The sequence below is a fragment of the Pocillopora verrucosa genome, chromosome 1 (assembly GCF_036669915.1).
Source record: "Pocillopora verrucosa isolate sample1 chromosome 1, ASM3666991v2, whole genome shotgun sequence".
NCBI classification, from domain to species: Eukaryota; Metazoa; Cnidaria; class Anthozoa; order Scleractinia; family Pocilloporidae; genus Pocillopora; species Pocillopora verrucosa.
In genome coordinates, this window is record NC_089312.1 from 16,006,569 (window position 1) to 16,028,474 (window position 21,906).

General features: G+C 38.0%; 3 protein-coding genes and 3 pseudogenes across 3 annotated transcripts; 2 read left to right on the forward strand and 4 right to left on the reverse strand.

Annotated features, from left to right (window-relative positions):
- Positions 1-349: 349 nt before the first annotated feature.
- LOC136283804 (uncharacterized) lies at positions 350-1,438 on the forward strand. The gene has a single exon (XM_066173051.1). It carries the CDS (start codon positions 350-352, stop codon positions 1,436-1,438), a length of 1,089 nt encoding a protein of 362 aa, XP_066029148.1.
- LOC131789271 (uncharacterized) lies at positions 1,439-4,876 on the forward strand (annotated as a pseudogene).
- An 89-nt stretch (positions 4,877-4,965) lies between these two features.
- Positions 4,966-7,405, reverse strand: LOC131789221 (growth hormone secretagogue receptor type 1-like). Its single transcript, XM_066158843.1, has 2 exons — positions 7,223-7,405; positions 4,966-6,408 (listed from the first exon to the last, which is right to left on the reverse strand). The coding sequence occupies exon 2, from the start codon at positions 6,236-6,238 to the stop codon at positions 5,252-5,254; it is 987 nt and encodes a 328-aa protein (XP_066014940.1). The 5' UTR covers positions 6,239-6,408; positions 7,223-7,405; the 3' UTR covers positions 4,966-5,251.
- Positions 7,406-11,293: 3,888 nt separating this feature from the next.
- LOC131789248 (pyroglutamylated RF-amide peptide receptor-like) lies at positions 11,294-12,178 on the reverse strand (annotated as a pseudogene).
- Positions 12,179-16,424: 4,246 nt separating this feature from the next.
- LOC131789255 (QRFP-like peptide receptor) lies at positions 16,425-17,429 on the reverse strand (annotated as a pseudogene).
- Positions 17,430-19,834: 2,405 nt separating this feature from the next.
- On the reverse strand, positions 19,835-20,764 carry LOC131789256 (galanin receptor 2b-like). The gene has a single exon (XM_059106326.2). The coding sequence runs from the start codon at positions 20,762-20,764 to the stop codon at positions 19,835-19,837; it is 930 nt and encodes a 309-aa protein (XP_058962309.2).
- Positions 20,765-21,906: the final 1,142 nt, after the last annotated feature.

Sequence of the window (21,906 nt, forward strand, 5' to 3'; positions counted from 1 at the left end):
AGATGTCAAAATTATACGTCATCAGTGTTGACAGAAACTTTGTTTTGGTGATGTTACACCATGTCAAATTAAGTTTTTGTCATAAATTATGTAATTATGACGTCACAATGCTTGCGATGTACTTCTAAGTTATGAATAAAACAACACAGCTGTCTTGACCATCGCGTGATACTTCGTAGTTACAATAGTTGTAACATTGGTGCCGTGACCAGGATGACAGAGGATATAACCAAAATGATATCGATCCGAGGAGCCTACAAAGGACACTGTACGCAAGAAGGATTCAGATCCCGCTGAATAAGAGGCACTTGTGGACAGACTCACACGAAGAGCTGGGGAAATAGCGCACATGGATGCTAAAATTGTAATGGCTTTGGAGACAGAGCCAGAAATACTAAAAGACACAGAATCAGCCCTATTGTTTCAAGACAATATATCGGACTGGCAATTCCGAATCAAACGATTTCTCAAGAGTAAACAAGAAACGCCGGTGAGTCAGTTCCATAACAGTAGTTTCAAACAAACACCAACGCCTCGAATGCACATTAATCTACCCAAGATAAACATCAAATCCTTTGGAGGAGATCCACTTGAATGGCTCACATTCTGGGATAGCTTTAGTGCAGCTATCGATAAAAACCTTGCACTAAGTGATGTTGAAAAAATGAATTATCTTAATGGAATGCTTAAAGGAGAAGCAGCGCGCGCTATCTCCGGGCTTCCATTGACTGAAGAAAATTATACAAAAGCAACTGAGCTATTAAAAGAGCGCTTTGGCAAACCCCAAAATTTAACCAACGCTTACATGGAATCATTATCCAAGATCCGAGCGCCATCAAGTGACATCAAAAATTTAAGGGAATTTCACGATACATGCGAAGCCAATATTCGTGGCTTAGAAACACTTGGCGTAATGACAGAATCATATGGTAGTTTGCTAATTCCCATACTCCTAAAGAAAATACCCGAGGACATACGCTGCTTAATATTCAGAGCGGATCCTTTAGCGGATAGCTCCCTGGATAGATTGAGGGTAGCCATAAGACAAGAAATTGAAACACGAGAGAAAAGTCACACATCCTCTCAAGAAGATTCCACATCTGTTGAAATGGACGGAGAAGTATTCGTACCAACCGCTGGCACTCTATTAGCCAATGCTCAGCAAAAACAAAGAATTTTCAACAGAAAACCGAAAGTAATATGCCCATGCACTTACTGCACGGAAACACACCGCCCAGAGAGATGCGATAAAATCACATCAGTAGAAGAACGCAGATCTATCCTTCAACGCCAACAAAGATGTCTAAACTGTCTTGGACTCAAACACACGAAAAGTCAATGCTACTCAAAAGGTCGTTGTATGAAATGTAAGAGAAAACACCATACTTCAATCTGCGAAGAAAAACAAGAGAATCCAAACCAAAGTTCATCATATTAGATGAAAGAAAACAGCAATTCAAACAGTAGTCAGCCACCTACACATACCACAGCAAAAAACACAACCCACATGGGAGCAACACATTCCCTTCATCCTACCAATCATATCCTGATGCAATCCGCCGTCACAAAGATACGTGGAGCCAGCAAACAATATCGTCAAGCTCGCATCCTGTTCGATACGGGATCACAAAGAACCTTTATTACTCAAGATATGACGCACAAACTTGAACTGAAACCAACGGGAAAAGAACTCCTGGATGTAACTACTTTCGGCTCATTTCAAAGTACCAGGAAAACATATGATATTGTCTCATTCTCGATATCGACAGAAACAGAGAATATCACAATAAAAGCACTAGTAACTCCAATTATTTGCCCACCGCTTTCAGTCATGGAAAAACTTAAGATACCTCCTGCATTGAAAGGACTCAAACTTGCAGATCGTCTGCAATCACCAGAAAATCTTGACGTTGATATCATCATTGGAAACGACTATTACGGTCAGCTGATTACTGGAAAAATAATCAAAACTGAAAACGAAGCCTTGATTGCTATAGAAAGCAAATTCGGATGGCTCCTGTCCGGACCCGTTTAAAACGAGAGCAACCACGAGAACGACTTAAACACACTGTGCCAAAGGATCGAAATAACGCCAGCACAAGAGTCAAAACTCGATAACCTATTAACCAAGTTCTGGGAAATCAGCAAGATACCAGAAGAAAGCGACAAAAACGACGATATCATAACAGACTTTCAGAAAACCATCCGATTTAACGAAGCGACCGGTAGATACAACGTAAGACTCCCATGGAAGCAAAACAAACAAGATCTACCAACAAACTTCATTTTAAGCAAAAGACGGTTAAACAGTCTACTAAACAGCCTCAACAAGAAGGACCCAGGACTTATTGAGAAATACAACGAACAACTCCTTGAACAAGTCAATCTCGGTTTCATAGAGAAAGTGAGGAACCTCAATCTTCACGAAGGCATTTTACATTACATCCCGCACTTTCCTGTTTTTAAAACGGATAGCGCGACAACTAAGATGAGAATAGTTTATGACGCATCTGCCAGAGTGTCATCAGAAGCATTGAGTTTAAATGACTGTCTACATACAGGTCCAAATCTAATGCAGGATCTAACTGGTATCCTATTAAAGTTCAGGACCCACAGAGTTGCCTTCACGGCAGACATAGAAAAAGCTTTCCTTCAAATCGAACTAAACAACCAAGACAGGGACGCTACTAGATTCTTATGGCTAAAAGATACGAACAAATCCGTTAACAGTGCGGACAATTTGGAAGCTTACAGATTTTGCCGCGTTCTATTTGGAGCAGCTCCCTCACCCTTTCTACTAAACGCGACAATACGATATCACCTTAACGAAAACGATAACTGGATAATGAAAGACTTAACAGAGAACATGTATATGGACAATGTGGTCACAGGAACTAATTGCCACGATAAAGCCTTAGAATATTATTCTTTGTCGCGAAATTATCTACAAAAAGCAGGCATGAATTTACGACAGTGGACGTCTAACTCAATCGCTTTAAATCGCAGAGCACAAGATGATAATGCACATGCAGCTCAAACAACAAAAATTCTAGGACTCACGTGGAACTCAACGAACGATACGCTATCCCTTTCACTCGAAAACATGATCAAAAAATCGGAAGCTATCACAAAACTTGCTAAAAGATCCACGATCAGCTTTGCATCAAAGTTGTTTGATCCCCTGGGATATGTTGAACCTATTACAGTCAAAGCAAAGATCATGATCCAAGATCTATGGAAACAGAACTTAAGCTGGGATGAGGATGTCCCAAGCGATCATGAGAACCAATGGCTAAACTGGATCAGCGATATCAGCAATTTGACGTCGATTGAAATACCCAGACCATACTTCCTCAGAGACATTTCTACACGGCAACTTCATATATTTTGCGACAGCAGCCAACTAGCTTACGGAGCAGTGGCTTACCTAAGAGGAAAATCAGGAGCTGAAGTATACACTGCGTTCGTTCTGGCTAAAACCAAAGTTGCACCTATTAAAACACAGACCCTTCCACGACTGGAACTGTTAACAGCACTCTTAGGAGCGCAGTTATCTGAATATCTGACCAAGACACTACAACTTACAAAAACCAAATGCGATCTGTATCTTTAAGAATAAGTTCTGGTAATACACTGCTAAGACCTATAGAGAAACTTTACCCATTGGAGGTATCCAGCGAGAACAATACACAAAGTATTGAAAAGGAAGACAAAGAAGCTATAACCGATAAACAACGCCCCCCAGTACGACTTGCCGCTCAGAAAGCAATTCACAGAATCCGGGAACAATCAAAGGAATACTTGACCTGAAAGATATTTATTACGAAACTATTCTTAAATATTTCTATTTTGCTAATCATTCCATACTATTTCTTATCTAATCGGCCCGGGAGAGTGTCATAAATTATGTAATTATGACGTCACAATGCTTGCGATGTACTTCTAAGTTATGAATAAAACAACACAGCTGTCTTGACCATCGCGTGATACTTCGTAGTTACAATAGTTGTAACAGTTTTCACGTGCTATAATTGTTCTTTTTTTTCCCAGCAAAAATAGGCATACTTCGAATTTACGAAATTCATCATGGAGCAAAATGCCAAACACTAAAAATCGTCACACAAGAAGCAAACACAACCCTAAATAACTCCCTAAGGGGAAAAAATTCCATAGACTTTTATTTCATTTAGTTGTGTTCCTAAAAAGAACTCTTTACTTCTAACTAACGAACGAAAAATCTGGCAGCAAAGCATGGTTCATGATTTCCTGGATTATGACAATTTTAATCCTATGATCTTTAAGAGTGACTGGCATCCGATGTCTCATTTATCATCACCTTCGAATCAAACTTTAAGGTCTCAGGAGTAAAGGAAATGATCACCAGCTAAAGAAGCATCTTGAAGAGAGAATGATCTTTTGTTCCTTTTGAAACGCTTCTATGCATCTATAATGCCTTAGTTTAACCTCATTTCGATTACTGTAGTGTCGTATGGGGGAATTGCAATAAATATCTTTCCATTAAACTACAAAAACTACAGAATCGCACTGCGCGTATTTTGACCTCTTCTTCATATGATGCCAATGTGGATGATCTCTCGTTAGACTAGGCTGGAAAAAACTTAATCTTCAACGAGAATTAAAAACAGCCTCTATGGTCTATAAATCTCTTAATGGTCTCGCCCCTGATTATCTAAAATCAATCTTTACTGATCGGAGTGCAATATCTACCTATTCTCTCAGGAATTGTGGGGGCAAACTAACTGTCCCACTCTCCCGCATCAATGTTCTTAAAAACAGTTTCAGCTATAATGGTGCGGTGATGTGGAACAGTTTACCTACCAATCTGCGGCAAGCACAAACTACTGCTAGTTTTTAATTCGACTGCAGCGGTTTCCTTTTTGATAATAAATAAGTTAATTAATCACACATCATTCATGGAAAACAGGTACTTCGTTATTGTTTTTATTTTGTTGTTATTAGATTTAATTAGTAGTAGACAATTAGCAGCAGATTAGTATCTTAACAATGTAATTAATGTAATTTTAGTAATTACTTAAAGTTCTGATGTTTTATTCGTGTTTAAATAAAGTTAAATAAAAATAAGCAAATCAATAAGCTCATGATTGCTAAACAAATTCTCCCCGTTGGCACGCCAGGAGATGAATGGAGAACAGTTTGGAGAATATACATACTGATGTTAGTGGGTAAGGGGTTAAAAAGCCGACACCTCACTAAATCATTCCGGTTTATTTCACTTCATAAAATCAAGTTCAATGGCTTGTGAATCCGGTACTTGCACTCTTTCTTGTCTGTCACGGGGAGGGTCCACACGAGGAAACGGGGGCTGTCCTGTTTTCTTGAATAAACTTCGAGCATACTGCCTCATAGCTTCTCCGTAGACTCCGTATAATATTGGATCTAAGACCGTATTTAACAGAATTAATAATTGAGACGCTCGCCATACATAACCACCATTAGTAAGATGGAAGTACATCATCGTGCGTGTTACCATGAAAGGTGACCAACATATAAGAAACGCTATTGTAAGTGCTGCCAAGACCTTGGTCACTTTGTAATGCCGCTTACAACGTACGGAAGCTATGGTGTTTGATGTATTTGAAGCAGCGCTTGAGCGTAAGGATAGAAATATTCTCTTCTGAACAACTATCATGTAGAAAAGAGGTACAAGGAAAAAACAAAATGCCTGAATAGTATAATAGATCTGTCGCGCCATATCCCCGAACATGATATTCGTGCAGGAGACGGTTCCTGTGTCATCTGTTTGGGTTTGATAAGCATAAAGCAAAGGCGAAGCGACGACTGCGCTAACTGACCAAACAGCGATTAACTTTCGTCGCATATTTTCCCTTGTGATGAGTCTGACACTTAAGGGGTCTACCACAGCCTTCAGACGCTCAAAACTAATAAGAGCAAGAGTCATTAATGAGGTGGTATAACACGCTTCAATGGAAAAGCCTTGTAGTTTACAGGATATCTCGCCGCCTACCCAGGTCCACACGAATGCTATAAAGTCAAAAATGGATAGTACCATAAATGCTACGTCTGCAATTGCTAAGTTGGCGATGCAACACGTCAAAGAAGAATCTCGTTGTCGTTTTAGTTTGTAACACAGCCAAAGAACAGATGAGTTGCCCAAGATTGATGACAGGAAGATTAGGAAATAAATACATGTGAATGTGGCAATTAATGCTATGGGAAATCTTCCGCTCGTTGCCATGTGTAGTGACCTCTTCAAATGTTGTGTCTAAAAAGCGTTTCCTGCCTTTCCCACTGTCAGTGTGTGTTTCTACGATCGCCAGCGGCCGTTCTGAATCTCCTTCTTTTTCAACCAGACCCGTTTGTATTACAAGCTGTAAGCTTATTAAAATTCGCTTAGTCTTTTTGTTCCTGAAAAAAAAGCAGGAAAATAGACTTGGATTTGCAATTCAAAGAGGATAAGGAATTATACAGAAAAACATCACGTGCTGGCCTTAGTTGTGGCAGAAATATTCTGCCGTGTCCGGAAAAGGAAATTTTTCTTTTAACTACTAGGAAAATATCATCAATGCAATGAATACCTACAAGTCTATCATGTACATAACCGATGTATCCGTATTTCTTACCACCACGATTAGAGCTTTAGTCTCCTTACCAGCCTTTCAAGTATAAAAAGGTGACTAGGAACAGCTAGGGCAGCTGTTACAACAGGATAATTTAGAAAGTTTTATGTGTTTTGCTGACATGTAGATTGGATGTCATCAATTAATTTCAAGCGAAGTCTCTCCAGCGCCAGGTGGTTAAATTTCGGAACAAGCGAGCAAAGGTTTGCAAAAATGCCAGGCATATTAATTTACGTAACTGTAACGTGAGCAGAGACAAAAATCCTCAAAGATAAAACAAAATAGAAAGTCCGAGTTTTAACGGTTTTCACGCTCAAAGTTTACATACGATAATAAAAATCAAACACAGCTAACACTTGTATAGTATATAAAGTTTCGTTTTAAAAAAAAAAAAACAGAAAAAAACAGGAATGATGAAAAATATAACCTGGTATAACTATTAAAATTTATACTAATCATGACGGTGTCAGAGCGACTGCGATCATGCTGAGGTCTATCGCGGCTAGCTCATCATGGCGATCTTCGGTCATCGCAGTGGAGCAAGCCTCAGGAACTAAATCGACTATCCTTCGAGTACAAAAATAAGAGCTTACTCTGATTACCTTTCCGATGCGTTGAGTGGAAGGCCATATCAGTCACTGCAGCCGAGTTTTACGGCGCTGTCATTCTGAGCGATTTTCATGACCTGGTGAATTCGGCTGTTGCTCATTCATGATACACTCGCCTTGAAGAGTTTGTTTTCTACTTGTCATGTGAAACAACTTGCGTATTTTTGTGAGCCACGATTGGGCCGAATTTCACTGAATATTCCACTTTCAGATTCTGTATTAGAAACTAAAAACTTCAGGCGAAAGTGTTAAATTCGACTTGCCGAACTATTTTAGTTTGTAAACTATTGCAGAATATAAACTTTGATGGTTTTTGAACTTTGATGGGTTGACATTTTTGACAGCTTTAGTCTTGTACAACCAATCAGATTATTTGAACCATTCTAACAGGTATTCTGATTGGCTTACTGTAGCGTGCTTTATGAGAGTATAGAGCATACTGACGACACTGTTGTTCGCTTTGGAAATAAAATTTGTTTTGAAAATCGAAAGTAGTTTTGGGGGAATTTAACGGATTATAAAACAAACAGAGAAAAAACAAACAGAGAACCCTTGACTGTGCTCTGTTCTATTGTAAAGCACTTAGGAAGCGGCTAGAGCACTCAAGAAGTAGGGAGTGAAATTTCTTACACGTCTTTCGTGCTCTAGGCGTGCTCTACACTTCTTTCGTGCTCTAGCCGCTTCCTGCGTGCTTTAAAATAGAACAGAGCACAGTCAAGGCTTCTCTATTTGTTAAATAAAATCTGTCGGATACCACTGAAAAGTTGACATCAACTCTTTATGAAAATTAAAAATGTGTTTGTACCAATTTTTATATTTCCATATCTTGGCTGCTAGATACTTAAATATAAACAGAATGATGCACCTGTCATTTTCTTGTTACTGAAAAAGGAATGAAAATCAACTTTCATTAACGTTTTACGCCCGAGTATTCATCTATGCATAACAAAATATTTGTTACTTTATTTGAAAGGAAAAGCATTACAAATTCAATCTGATGAAAATTCTTTTCTTTCAACTACTTCAGCGGTTTTAAAATCCGATCTCAAGAAGAATTCCATTTGATATGGATATCCATATCAAATGGATTTAATATCCATTTGATTTGAATGGTTCCATAAGGCTGTAGTTTCCCACCAAATCTATGACAAATTCCTAAGGGTTTTCATAAAATAATAAATCTATTATAACAAAAAAAAACCCCGCTTAGTTCTTCATTTTGAGCTCAATGATTAATGGATAAGACTGCTATACCTTCTAGGTGAACTAAGGCCAATGCGGTTCAGTTCTCACTCAGTGTTCCTCTTTTGATAACAATTTTGAAGGGCGTTTGCAGGGAGTGACTCATAACGCAGCGTTTTTTATTAGTATTTCCGCTTAAGTTTATTGTGTTGTAACCCGTCGTCACATATAAAACGCGAAACAGCTGTGGATCAATTATTGTGGACAGTTACGAAGGAAGATGCTTGAATTAAGGTTAAATTTAGGATTGGAATATAAAGAGGCCAACGTGCATCTCCGTCGGTACAATTTTATTATAGTTAAATGGAGCAGCATACCTGTTGTAATCGATAAACACTTAAAAAAGGGCGTGAATTCATTTTTTTACCCGCGAGGAAGGACCACATACAACGTTATTATTATCCTATAATCCGCTTCGAGCGGGCATATTTAGCTTCCCACGTTGGGTGGTTAGGCTCTAAAGTTAGTTTCGCTTCGCTCTCGACATGAAATCCGTTCAGAATGGAGATCTGACACGAGAAAATACATCTTGAGGATAAAAGTGTTCAGGCAATAAGAAAGTGGGCCAGTGAAAGCTCCGCCATTCAGAAATCTTTCTGGTAAATATTTATTGCGCCCTTGTAAAGTAGCACAAGTGGCAATACCGTCTAAGTTTATATGTAGTTCTTTATATAGTTCAGTTCAAGTACAGTACTATTTTGGGGGCTCATTCGGCCCTTCTGGAAAGGAGTCGTTTTGGGCTCCAGTAAGATAAGTAGAAATAGCTAAAACTACGACATAAGGGGGCTGTTTTGCAAAACCGAGGGGTAGTTTTGGCTTTAAAGGGGTCGAAATGATGCGATTGGAAAGCTAAATAAGCCCTTCTGGAGCCAATTCATACCTTAGAGAGGATGAAAATTGGCTACTATTTGGGGCCAACTTAACTCAATTTAAGGTCCAAATTGGTGTAGTTTGATGGCTCTAATGCTAGTAGTTCTATTTTTTCCGAATTAGTGTAGTTTAATGGCTTAATTGCGTCACAGGGTCTGAAACGACACTCTGGATAGGAGCTGCATTGAACATAAATTAAGTAAAACTGTCCTTTGAAGAGGACTTAGCCTGCAGTGCAGGCGTCTTATTAGTACCAGCCAACGTTATAAACTCACGATCGTTTATCCGACAGGCCGTGTTTGATGTGGAGTTAGAGTGGACGGTGGGGGTAGGGGGCGGGGGAAGGGCGAGAAGACGCCTGCACGAAGAGGCTGTTGAAAAGCAAAACACCCCCTGATTAATTGCGTGTCACTGCACTTCCGGAAATGAGAAGGCAACAAATCAAAATGAGTTAAATTAAAAACCGGAAGCACTGTCATCCAACGAAAGCAAACACGCGTTGAGCCGATGAGTGAAACGGTGAAACAGTTTTTTTTCAGCCAGAAAAGAATTGGTTTCGACAAAACCTCCTTCGCGCTCACAAATATGAGCTGATATTTGCTGCACTCTATATTTTCCGAGCGAAAATCTTTGAGTATAGCTGCCTTTAATCTATTTGACAGTTTTTCTTTTTTCTTCCATTTGATCGTAAACGATACTTTAAAGCAACAAACAACTGCACTCGAAGGTTTACCCGCAATAATATTTGTTTCAAAACGTTCTCTGCTAACGCAAATACGAGTTGGTATTTGCCGCACTCTATATATTCCAAATGACAATCCGTGAGCTTACCTACCGTTTATCAGATTCAATATGCTTACTCCATTTGATCATAAACAATCCGCTGAAGCGGACAAACAAACAATCTTGTGTTCGAAGTAAACCTTCATTTGTAGGGTTGTCCATACCTAATTACCTTCGTGTTCCTGCCCATCATTAGAAAATGGGTATCGCCTTTTTCAAGCTGTAAGATATCAAAATGATTCGCAATAGCAATTATGAAATACGAACAACCGGTCTGAAAGGTACCATACTTTTTCCAGGGCTTTTGCAGATATACGCACAATACTCTTTTTTGAAAACGACACTCGATTGCAGACATATATACAATCCACCCGTCGATTCCCCAACGAAGTTGGTGTCTGGTGACCCTCTTGTTTATTGGTGAACCCAACCAAAAGGCATTGCACTCCCCGCCTTGGGTTGAATTAGACGTTTAGTCCGGCAGGCATTGCACCGCCCTCACGGGAGCCTGGCCGTTCGCCTGAAACATAAAAAAATATACAGTCCACCTTTCCAAACTGACATTTACTTGCTAATAAATATGCACTATACGTCTCCAAAAGTGAAGCGGCAATGTACAAGAGTGTATATTTGTATCTACGTATGAAAATACATTACGATCTTATCTGAAAGTTATTATAATACAAGAGGATGCTTGCAGACACATTTGTTGCATCGTTGCTGGATCATAAGAACTGAAAGGAAAGAATTTCATCGTCAGAGAGAATCACAAGTGTGAAAAGTTTACGGGTCAAGCAAAGTTTGGCTCCACCATATTTTATGTTCACCAGTTTCAAAAATTGGTGGATTGCTGAACCTTTATTTTGGATTGGTTATGGATTATTGCTCTAAACTTTCAACGAAAGAGATCTCAATGACTTAATAATTAAGTTGAACCCTGGTTTTTGCTGCACCATTCTGTCGATAATGAGGAAATTTCCAAGCAGCCGTTTCACACTTAAACGATCGTTTTCTCAAACATATTTTGCTAAGAGCGAAGCTGAATCGATGAGAATGGCTTTCTTCCGATGTAACTTTTTTCTCCTCGTCCAGTTTTACGAGAATGTGGCAGGTATTACCCGTACACCTCGTGAGAAGCCTGAGATATTTTTACAGGGATGGAATCGAAGTTCAGCCCGTTCTGTTCATTACATCGATAGACTTCAAATTTTCTCCATAATAGCCGTATTATAAAGGATCGAGTGCCTCGTTTAGAAATATCATCAGTTGAGCCGCTCCCCAGACTAGGCCGGCTGACACTACGTTAAAATACGTTAGCAGTCTATGAATCATAAATGGAGACTGGCTCGAAAAGAAGGCAAGAGATAGAGCTGGAAGTGTCTTTGCAACTTTTTTATGTCTTTGATTTGAGTTAATGATATGCGAGTTGCACATTGGAATAACGTTCGCTCGAAGAGAGTGGAATATCTTTCGTTGCGTTACAATTATATAGATCAATGGAATTATGAAGAAAAGTATTGCGTGTACGGTGCAGTATATTTCCCTGCCAGTGCTTCCCAAAGAGGTGTTGGCGCATATCAGTTTTCCATCCTCGTTGGTTTCGGCCTTGTTAATACTTGCTGTAGGTAAGGAAATTACCAAGCAAATACACCAGATTAAAACGAGTTTGATGTATTCCCTGTTGGAAAAGTTGTCGCTTCTAGAATTAAAAGGATCTGTGATAGCTTTGATTCCTAGGTAAACTATAACCAGAAGGGTTGTGATTGAAGTATTGTAGCTCGTGTCGGCGAGAAATCCGTGAAGTTTGCAAATTACGTCACCGCCGACCTAACGCCAACTGAAATCAATGGCGTGGAAAGGAGTGAGAAAAGTGAAAAGGAGATCGGCAGATGCTAAATTTGCCACGTACCACATCGGAGAAAACCGATTTCTCCTCAAGTTCCGATAACATGTCACCAAAACCCATATGTTATCCACAAGTGAGATGATAAGGATAAAGCCGTAAAATATCAAAAGTCCGATCACTATTAGTGAGAAATTGTCGTCGGATGCCATCTCTGATGATGTAAATCACTGTTTTCTTATTTCCTTTTCTTGAACAATGTAATTTGCTTGATTTTCTGTCTAACCTCTGTTGTCTATTTCAAACTGGGTATGGCCATTGAAGCGTACTGCAAAAATAACAAAGTGGCGTTTTTCTTGCCAAGAATCTGGTCGCTGTGTTAGTTTATCCTTGCAAATTATTCTCTGTATATGGTTTAATATCAAGATAAAGGTTAAATATTATGGATAAACCGCAATCAAGATCGAAGTTTACCCTCTAGTTTCACAAATTAATTAATTTTCCTGCTCTGTTCAACAAGCTAACGTTTGGTTTTGTTGGAAATAAGCCGTGTTAGTATATAGCTTCCGAAACGAAATCCCCAGCAGTCAAACATTCACATTATTGATTAGCTTGTTAGTTACCGTCTTGCCCCAGCGCAGATCATATGGTGTTCAAGACTGAGAAGATAACGATAGTTCGTGGTTTCCAGATAGTTTGAGGCCACTCTCTACTTATATATTGCAGGTGAAACGAAGTTTTATGCCTCATTCACATTAATGAGACTATTACTACCACTATCAAGCAATAAATGCTGCCATAAATCTTATTATTCCTTTGTAAAATAAATATACGTACCGTTTAAGGAACAATGTAATTCATTGAAGCAAAGGTGCACGTATACATGTACATTGCTGCATCAACGTCCTATGAGATATGGTTGATTATGTGACTGTAGTTGATGTCGCGAAGTATCTTCTGCTACACTTTCTTCCTGAGTTATTACTGAGAGGTTCCGTGTTCTGGTTCTCTCTTATATACTTCCGTGTTTATTTTTCGCTTTTTCATCTTCGTATATTATTAAAATAATATATTACAATCTTAACATTTACCATTTTGCTTTGACAATAATAGTTAGGTGTAAGTTGGCCAGAAAAGATTACAAAATTTAACATGAAAGAGAGAAAATTACGCGTTGCGTCTAGAAATTTCCTCATGCAACGATCAGGAGGGCCCCTATTTAGAGTCAGGTTGTGTATTTTTTGTTCATATCAAGTTTACAACGTTAAACTCAAAAACAGCCAGTGTGTCCTGTTTTAGATAGCCTCAGTCCCATTTATTCTAGACTATATAAAGCTGTTGTACCTTGCCCTTTCATTTTGCTGATATATTTCACTGTTGTTTGGTAATAATCGTTTCCTTTCTTGCTGCGATCTTTTTCGATGATTGATGGTTTAACAAAAATCGCACGATCTTTTATTCCTCGTTCACGTTGTAAAAAAAATGGTATTGGCATATATTGGCCAATCATTAAAACCTTATCAGAGAGAATTCTAGAGCATAAGTCGCAAACTCTATGCAAACCATGAAATGCTTAACAAAATCCCTATAGAGTTCGAGGTTTGAATCAGAGACTGTTGACCCTTGAATGTTTAATGGGGGTAAATTTTTTAAAGAAACGTTGTTGCTTCGTCGGTGGTGGGTATAACAAGATAACTTGGTCTTATCGACTGAGTTGAAAATGTAATTTGGCCACCGTAAAGATGTTTCAAAGCTGACGTTTCGAGCGTTAGCCCTTCACCATCGCTCTGACTGAGGGCTAACGCTCAAAACGTCAGTTTTGAAGATCTTTACGGTGGCAAATTTACATTATTAACTCAGTTGATAGAACCAAAATTACCTTGATTGTGTAGATGAGGCCATGTAAACCACGGAATTTTTTTTCTATTACTCTCATAAACTATTTCAGAAAGATTCGCGCGAACCTCTAACTGAGCTCATTAATTAATACATTTGTAAAGGTGTTGTGCCTCTAGCCTGGAAGTCTGCTCAAGTAACCCTGATTTTCAAAAGTGATGAACCTTTAGACAAAAAAAATTACAAAATTACAGACCAATCTCTGTTGTGCCTGTATTTGACTAAGTTTTTGAAAAATGTCTTTACCTTCAAATATATAAATGGTTTGATTATCTACTTGTAAATCGATAATCTGCTTTTCGTAAACATCACGGTTGTGACACTGCACTAATTGACTTAACTAAAAACTGGAAACTTTATCTCGATTCTAAAAGATCAGTGGGCGTTGAATCTTTAGATTTTAGCAAACCTTCGACAGTGTCTATCACCAGACCTTCTTCTAGCCAAACTTACTGCATATGGGCTTTCGTCCACGAGCATCAGCCTGATGAAAAGTTTCTTGTTTGGCCGTAGACACCGTGTAAAAATTAGCGACAGTTTCTCTGATTGGTCGATGGTCTTAGGGGGAGTTCCTCAAGGATCAGTATTGGGACCACTTCTTTTTAATATCTTCGTCAACAACTTGCATTTTTGTGCTACCAAAACTTACGTGAATGTCTATGCTGACGACAATCAGCTCCACTTTAGTCATGAATGTCCTACGGCCATTGAGACTGCTATTAACGAAGACCTAAAAGAGTCAACGACTTGGTTTAAGGAAAACTCACTTAAAGCAAATCCAGACAAATTCCAAGGTTTTGGCCTGGCCCTTGGACGATCTTCCATTGATTTAAGGTTCAAAGTGGATGGTCTGGAACTCCAACAAGAGAATTATTAGATTTAAATGTCTTATTTCACTTGATGCGAAATTACATTTGGAATTTGGAATGTGAATTTTCATATATCTAAAATCTTCATTCACTTTGATGTTTATTTGTACCCAATTCATTGACCAGCTCCCAGTTGGCTTGTTAGCTCAATTGGTAGAGCGCTGCACCGGTATCGCAGAGGTCATGGGTTCAAATCCCATACGGGCCTGAATTTTTTTCAGGTCCTATTTACAACTACTCGTTTCAGTAGTGTTCTTAGCTGCGAGGATCTCCTAATTTCATCTCTCCACCGCAGTGCAAATATGTGTTTTTTCATATATCTAAAATATTCACTTGTATAATTCTTTCATTTTATCACATCTTATTTATTGTTCCACGATATGGCACTTTTGTCTAAAAAGGGGTTCAGATAAGCTTGAAAAACTACATAAACGTGTTCTTCGAAGTGTTTTTCAGGATAAGGAAAACGACTATCAATACCTCATAAATAGGGCAAATAAGACTATACTTTTTTTTAAAATTTAATTGTGACTTATTTATGTATATATTCGCTCAAACTAGCACCCGTGTGTTACACAATTAGCGAATTCAAATAAAGCTTTACTCACTTACTTAACCTTACAAGTTATTACCGTGGTAGCAGGGTAAATATATCTTATTAGATGTTTTGGTGCATAGTATCGCTCAGTATTTTGCCGTATTTTGTATGGTGAGTCAAAATTCTTCTAAGTTATTTATTCTCCAACTGCTTTTATTTCTGCTAAGTCCCTTTGCTCATTTCTCACAAGGCGAGAATAGCAGAGGGATTGGAGAAACGTAGCGCGCGCAGCCGACTGGTTAAACAGGGTTTTTTTTCAGTACAAAGTAACCTGTCCAAATAACCAACTTTCCAAATAGCCGTACAGTATCGCAGGATATTGTACTCTACTTTGTGCCGTTGAAAATTAAATACTCCTATCTCACCTATCGGTCAATGAGAGAGTGCGTTGTAATTCCAACTGACGATATAAGAAGTCATGAAAAGATAGATTTCATAAAAGTTTGTGATAAGCATTCTGCTTGAAACTAAAAAATTACTTTTCAATTTCATTTAGGCTTGAAAGAGTAGTTATGCGGAGTCTCACAACCATCGCTTGTGGAAATGCCCCGACGCATGCATGCAGTCGAACACAGGCTGACTCAAAATATAATTTCGTATTTCTAGATGTCCTTCACAAGATGTCAAAATTATACGTCATCAGTGTTGACAGAACCTTTATTTTGGTGATGTTGCACCATGTCAAATTTACTTTTCACATGCTATAATTGTTCTTTTTTTCCCAGCAAAACCAGGCATACTTCGAATTTACGACATTCATAATGGAGAAAAGAGCCTAACACTAAAAATCGTCACACAAATAGCAAACACAACCCTAAATAACTCCCTAAGGGGAAAAAATTCCAATTACTTTTATTTAATTTAGTTGTTTTCTGCTCGTTCTTAAAAATAACTCCTCTAACGAACAAGAAATCTCGCAGCAAAGCATGGTTCATGATTTCCTGGATTATGACCATTTTAGCCGATGATAAAGAAGCTCATGGTTGTTTAACAAATTCTCCTTGTCGGCACCTCAAGATGTAGTGGAGAACAGTTTGAAGAATATGCATATTGATGTTAGTGGGTAAGGGGTTAAGCAGCCAACACCTCACTAAATTATTCCGGTTTATTTTTCTTCATAAAATAACGTTCAGTGGCTTGTGAATCCGTTACTTGCACTCTTTCTTGTCTGTCGCGGAGAGGGTCCCCACGATGAAATAGGGGTCGTCTTGTTTTCTTGAATAAACTTCGAGCATACTGCCTCATAGCTTCTCCGTACACTCCGTATAATATTGGATCTAAGGCCGTATTTAACAGAATCAATAATTGAGACGCTCGCCACACATAACCACCACTAGTGAGATGGAATTACAACATCGTGCGTGTGACCATGAAAGGTGACCAACATATTACAAACGCTATTGTAAGTGCTGCCAAGACCTTGGCCACTTTGTAATGTCGTTTATAGCGCACGGAAGCCGAGATGGTGTTTATTGTATTTGATGCAACGCTTGAGCGTAAGGATAGAAAAACTCTCTTCTGAACAACTATCATGTAGACAAGAGGTACAAGGAAAAAATAAAATGCGTGAATAGTATAATAGATCTGTCGCGCTATATCCCCGAACATGATATTCGTGCAGGAAACGGTTCCTGTGTCATCTGTTTGGGTTTGATAAGCATAAAGCAAAGGCGAAGCGACAACTGCGCTAACTGACCAAACGGCAATTAACTTTCGTAGTATGTTTTCCCTTGTGATGAGTCTGACACGAAAAGGGTCTACAACAGCCTTCAGACGCTCAAAACTGATAAGAACAAGAGTCAATATGGAGGTGGAGTAGCATGCTTCAATGACAAAGCTTAGTAGTTTACAGAATATCTCGCCTCCTACCCAGGTCCACACGAATAATATCAAGTCAAAAATAGTCAGTACAGTAAATGTTACGTCTGCAATTGCAAAGTTGGCGATGCAACAAGTCAAAGAAGACTCTCGTTGTCGTTTTAGTTTGTAACACAGCCAAAGAACAAATGAGTTCCCCACGATTGACGAAAGGAAAATTAGGAAATAAACACATGTGAATGTGACAACTAATGCTATGGAAAATCCATCGCTCGTTGCCATGTGTAGTATTTAATACCTCTTCAAATGTTGTGTTAAGCAAGCGTTTCTTGCCTTGCTCAGAGTCAATGTGCGTTTCTGTGATTCCCAACGACCTTTTCCTGACATGTAAATTGGATGTTATCAATTAATTTCAATGGAAATCTCCTCGGCCCTATCTCTTAAAGCGATCAGAGCCTGAACGATAAGTATTCTTAATCCTTTCTTTAGATAATTGGCACCAAATCTGAATACAACAGATATGCATGATGTAGTATAATAATCGCTATTTATTCTTCCAACATAATTATAAGCTATTTCCGCACCTTGTGAAAGTGCCTTGTGTATAAGCTTATTCAAAAAGCCGTGAATTTCATTGTAAGCCCTCGGTAAGTTCTAATCTCTAGTTTTGGACAGCTTTATAGAATAGTTCAAGTGAAGCATTGTTTGTAATGTTTATCGTTCTGTTTATCAAAATTGTAGCATCTGGTTATACTATGTACTTTTTTACAAAACATCAGTTTTTTGGGGCACAAGCTGCCCAGCTGACCATGTGAAATATAATGATATGTTACTATCATAACTAACATTTTTTTTTCTTTAAAAAAAACTTTAAAATGATGTGAAACAGAACTTGATTGAAACCGTTGGGTGCAAGGTGATGTTAGCTTTCACACAACCCACCAATTTGATCGAAACCGGTGATATATGATTTATATTAACGTTTGATATAAATCTATATAATGAGACATCAGTATGATTTATATCAACGTTACGATAATTGTGCAGTTAAAATGTTTTGAATATTCACCACATGCTTAGCGAAAAGATCCTGATCGATTTAATGCCGTAAACGTTTCACAAAATATTTGTTGACGATCTTGGAAGACCTTTGTGACTTATGGTAGTGGCATATTTCAATGCACCTCTGAATTTACATAAAAATTTGCTAGCCTCAAAAAAAAAATAGTCAAATTTACTTTAGATCAAAAGGACCCTTGAACAATCCTGCCGATTGGATTTCATTTTGGACTCTAAGCAGTTACAAATTTTAAGGTTTATTTGAATCAAATGGTTTTACTATTTAACCATAGTTTTCAAAAGAACATTATCAACTGATCAGAGGAATCATTGAACTATATTTCTAATTATGTTGATTTTAATATGAAGTCCCCATTAGCGAAATCTTTACCCAATCACGGTCCGTTTTGGATGTTATTTAACGCTTATCCTATTTTGTCGACCTCTTGGGCATAAGGAAACTACATTATTAATATATTATGAATTGATTAAATAGATGGTTTATTCAATATGTCCCAGATTAGATAAGGTTCATCAGGTGCTATTGGTTATCTCCCTGATCCTTACTCTATAGCAGCTTGATTTAAGGTTATACTGCAAAAATCCTTTTTCGTTATATACTGCTCGCCTTTCCAATTTTTTCCCTTTCACAGTATGAGAAGGCGTTTTATCTTTAGTGAAATAACTCTCCTTTTACTTGTAAATCAGTAGATTCGATGGTACAACTTCGTAAGGGTAAATATTATTTACTGATATTCACTTGAAACCTGTGATATAATGTACTTACTATAACTTTTGTGACTTTTGCCAACTTTTGAAGACATTTGGTTTTTACCATCTCATCTTAGTTGTCTTCAATTACGGCACAATATTGGATTTGCGTGGGAAAAAAACACTTTTTTTTTTTTTTTTCTTACAAACCGCTGAGGTATCTTTTCTTAACACAAAATTTACATATATTGTAGACAAGTCACTTCTTCCGGCTGAACTTGCTCCGTCTTATTCTGTCTTGTTTATCTATTTTTGTTAATTTATCTTTCGCGTACAAAATATAATACATCAGTAGATGAACTTTTTTAGTTTCATTAAGGGTTGCAAGCCAAATGCGGTGCTTTTCTTTCCTTTTTTCAATATGAAACAAAAAATAATTTAAATATCGGAATAGACATTAATTAACTTGGCTGGATTAAGAAGCACACATTTCTAACTAAATGAAAGTTTGTGCAAATATTTGAGAGGTAGCAAGCATGGCAACTCGATTGAAATATCTCAAAGAACTTTTCATTCAACGCCGGTTGCTTTTCTTTCCTTTTCCTCTCTTATCGATGGTGTGTCTCATTAACTTTTTATTCCCACAATTAGAAGGAATCGGGTGAACTTCCAGAGGTTCCTTCGGCAGAAAATTAATCCCTGAGAATGTTGGTGTGTACTTTACGTATTATAGGTAGGACAGTGTTAATTAAATCTTTATACTATCAGGAAAATTCTTTCATATTTCTTTGTTCCCTTCTTTTGTCCTCTTTAAAGAAACATACTCGCTGCGATTCGTGTAGATCATGGAACACTCCTTCGTGGCTGCCACGGGCTCATGCCTTGTGTCCAACAGATTAAGTTCTCAGGTATACCTTTCATTCTATTGTATTTTGATGGAGAGATATCACTGTGTTATCCCTGTTCCTGTAAAGAACTCTTCGCAGTAAAGACTTAAAGTCCCCGTCGTACACACCGTACAACAAAGGATCCAATCCGGTATTAAGAAAGATTAAAAGTTGAGACGCCCTCCAAATGAGTCCTTTTGGTGCTAAACGAAAGTATATTAGCGTCCGATTGACCATGAAAGGAGACCAACAGATTATAAATGCTATAGTTAGTGCAGCAAGTGTCTTTGAAGCCTTTTTGTGTCGTCTCTGTGCTAGCAAAGTGAACAATTTGCTCGTTGGTGTAACGCTTGTGCGAAGAGCGAGATGAATTCGGATTTGGGTAAAAATCATGTAAAACAACGGGGCCACAAAGAATAATGTCGTATGCAAACTGTAATAAATCTGTGGGACAATGACTCCATTTCTCGTAGTTATACAAGCAACGTTGCTGTCCACCGTTTTTACGCTGTAGATTTGCAGCAAAGGAGTGCAGACCAGTAAGCTAAATCCCCAAATTATAACTGGTTTAAGGTATTCTCTGCTGTACCAGACTCTTGCTCTGGAACTAAATGGATCTGTGGTAGCTTTTAATCTTTGGTAGCTAATAGTTACAAGTGTCATGATGGAAGTCGTATAGCTCGCCTCCACAAAGAATCCTTGAAGCTTACAAGTGTTGTTTCCACCTACCCAGCGCCACAAATATCCAATCATGTTAAATGCGGAAAGTAGAGTAAATAGGAGATCTGCCGTCGCTAAATTCACCAATAACCACGTAAAAGGGGAATGTCTTCTCTTTAAAGTCTTGTAGCAAGTTAGCAAAACCCATGTGTTACCAACCGTTGATAAAATAAAAACTGTAATGTAAATTACGATAAATAGCACCGAAGCAGGCGCTGCGATATTGTCAATTACCGCCATTTCGGTTTGGGTAAAATATTTTACCTTTTTTTTTGAAGTAGTCCTTTTTATCGATATCCCGAACAATTTTAAGCTGACTTTTCACATCTCTCCGTCCTTGTTTACCGCGGCAGTTTCTATGAAGCGTCACAGAGCAGATCTATGTACAACGGTGTCATGCGAAGACTGCTTATGGTTTTTCTATTTTCTTTCCCCCGCTTCAAATGCATTTATTTCTACTTTTTGTTGTTTACCACGTTTTTTTTAAGTTCTCCATCGACAGCTGCACATTTAGGGTACAATATAGGACTATATGAAGAGCGTAAGGATGTATCACAGCATAATAAACGTTACGTTTGAAAACAACAAGCTAATTTTTGATTTAAATAAAATTTGTTTAATACCATTGAATAGTTGACATAAACTTTTTCAGGAAATTAAAAATGTGTCTTGTGCCAATTTTTTTCATTTAGATATCTTGGCTGTTAGATGCTATTATTTAAATAGAATAAAGCACCTGTCGTTTTCTTGTTACTGAAAAAGGAATGAAAATCAAATTTCATCAGTTAATGTTTTACCGCCGAGTATTCATCGATGCATGAATAAATATTTATAACTTAATTATCTTTAATTACTTTATTTGAAAATAAAAGCATTACAAATTCAATTTGGTGGAAATTATTTCCTTTCAGCTACTTCAGCTGTTTTAAAATTTGATCTCATGAAGCTTCCATTTGATAGTAGAGTGATTCCATAAGGCTGTAGTTCCTGACCAAATCTATGTCAAATTGCTAAGGGTTAAAATTGTTCACAAAATAATATATTTATTACAACAAAAAGACCCAAAAAACGCGTGTATTTCTTCATTTTGGGCTTAATGATTAATGAGTAAGACTGCTATAGCATCTAAGTGAGCCAAGGCCCATGCGGTTCAGTTCTAACTGTTTTTGATAACAATTTTTAAGGGCGTTTGCAGGAGGTGGCTTATAACGCAGCGTTTTTTGGTGATAATTCCGCTTAAGTTTAATGTGTTGTGACCCGTCGCCACATATAAAAAGCGAAACAGTCTGTGGATCAATTATCGCGAACAATTACGAAAGGAGGATGCTTGAATTAAGATCAAACTAAGCATTGGAATATAACGAAGCCAACGTGCTTCTCCG

Coding starts and splice junctions, on each gene's coding strand:
- LOC136283804 (XM_066173051.1), top strand. CDS start 350: ATGGATGCTAAAATTGTAATGGCTTTGGAGACAGAGCCAGAAATACTA.
- LOC131789256 (XM_059106326.2), bottom strand. CDS start 20,764: ATGGCGGTAATTGACAATATCGCAGCGCCTGCTTCGGTGCTATTTATC.
- LOC131789221 (XM_066158843.1), bottom strand. CDS start 6,238: ATGGCAACGAGCGGAAGATTTCCCATAGCATTAATTGCCACATTCACA.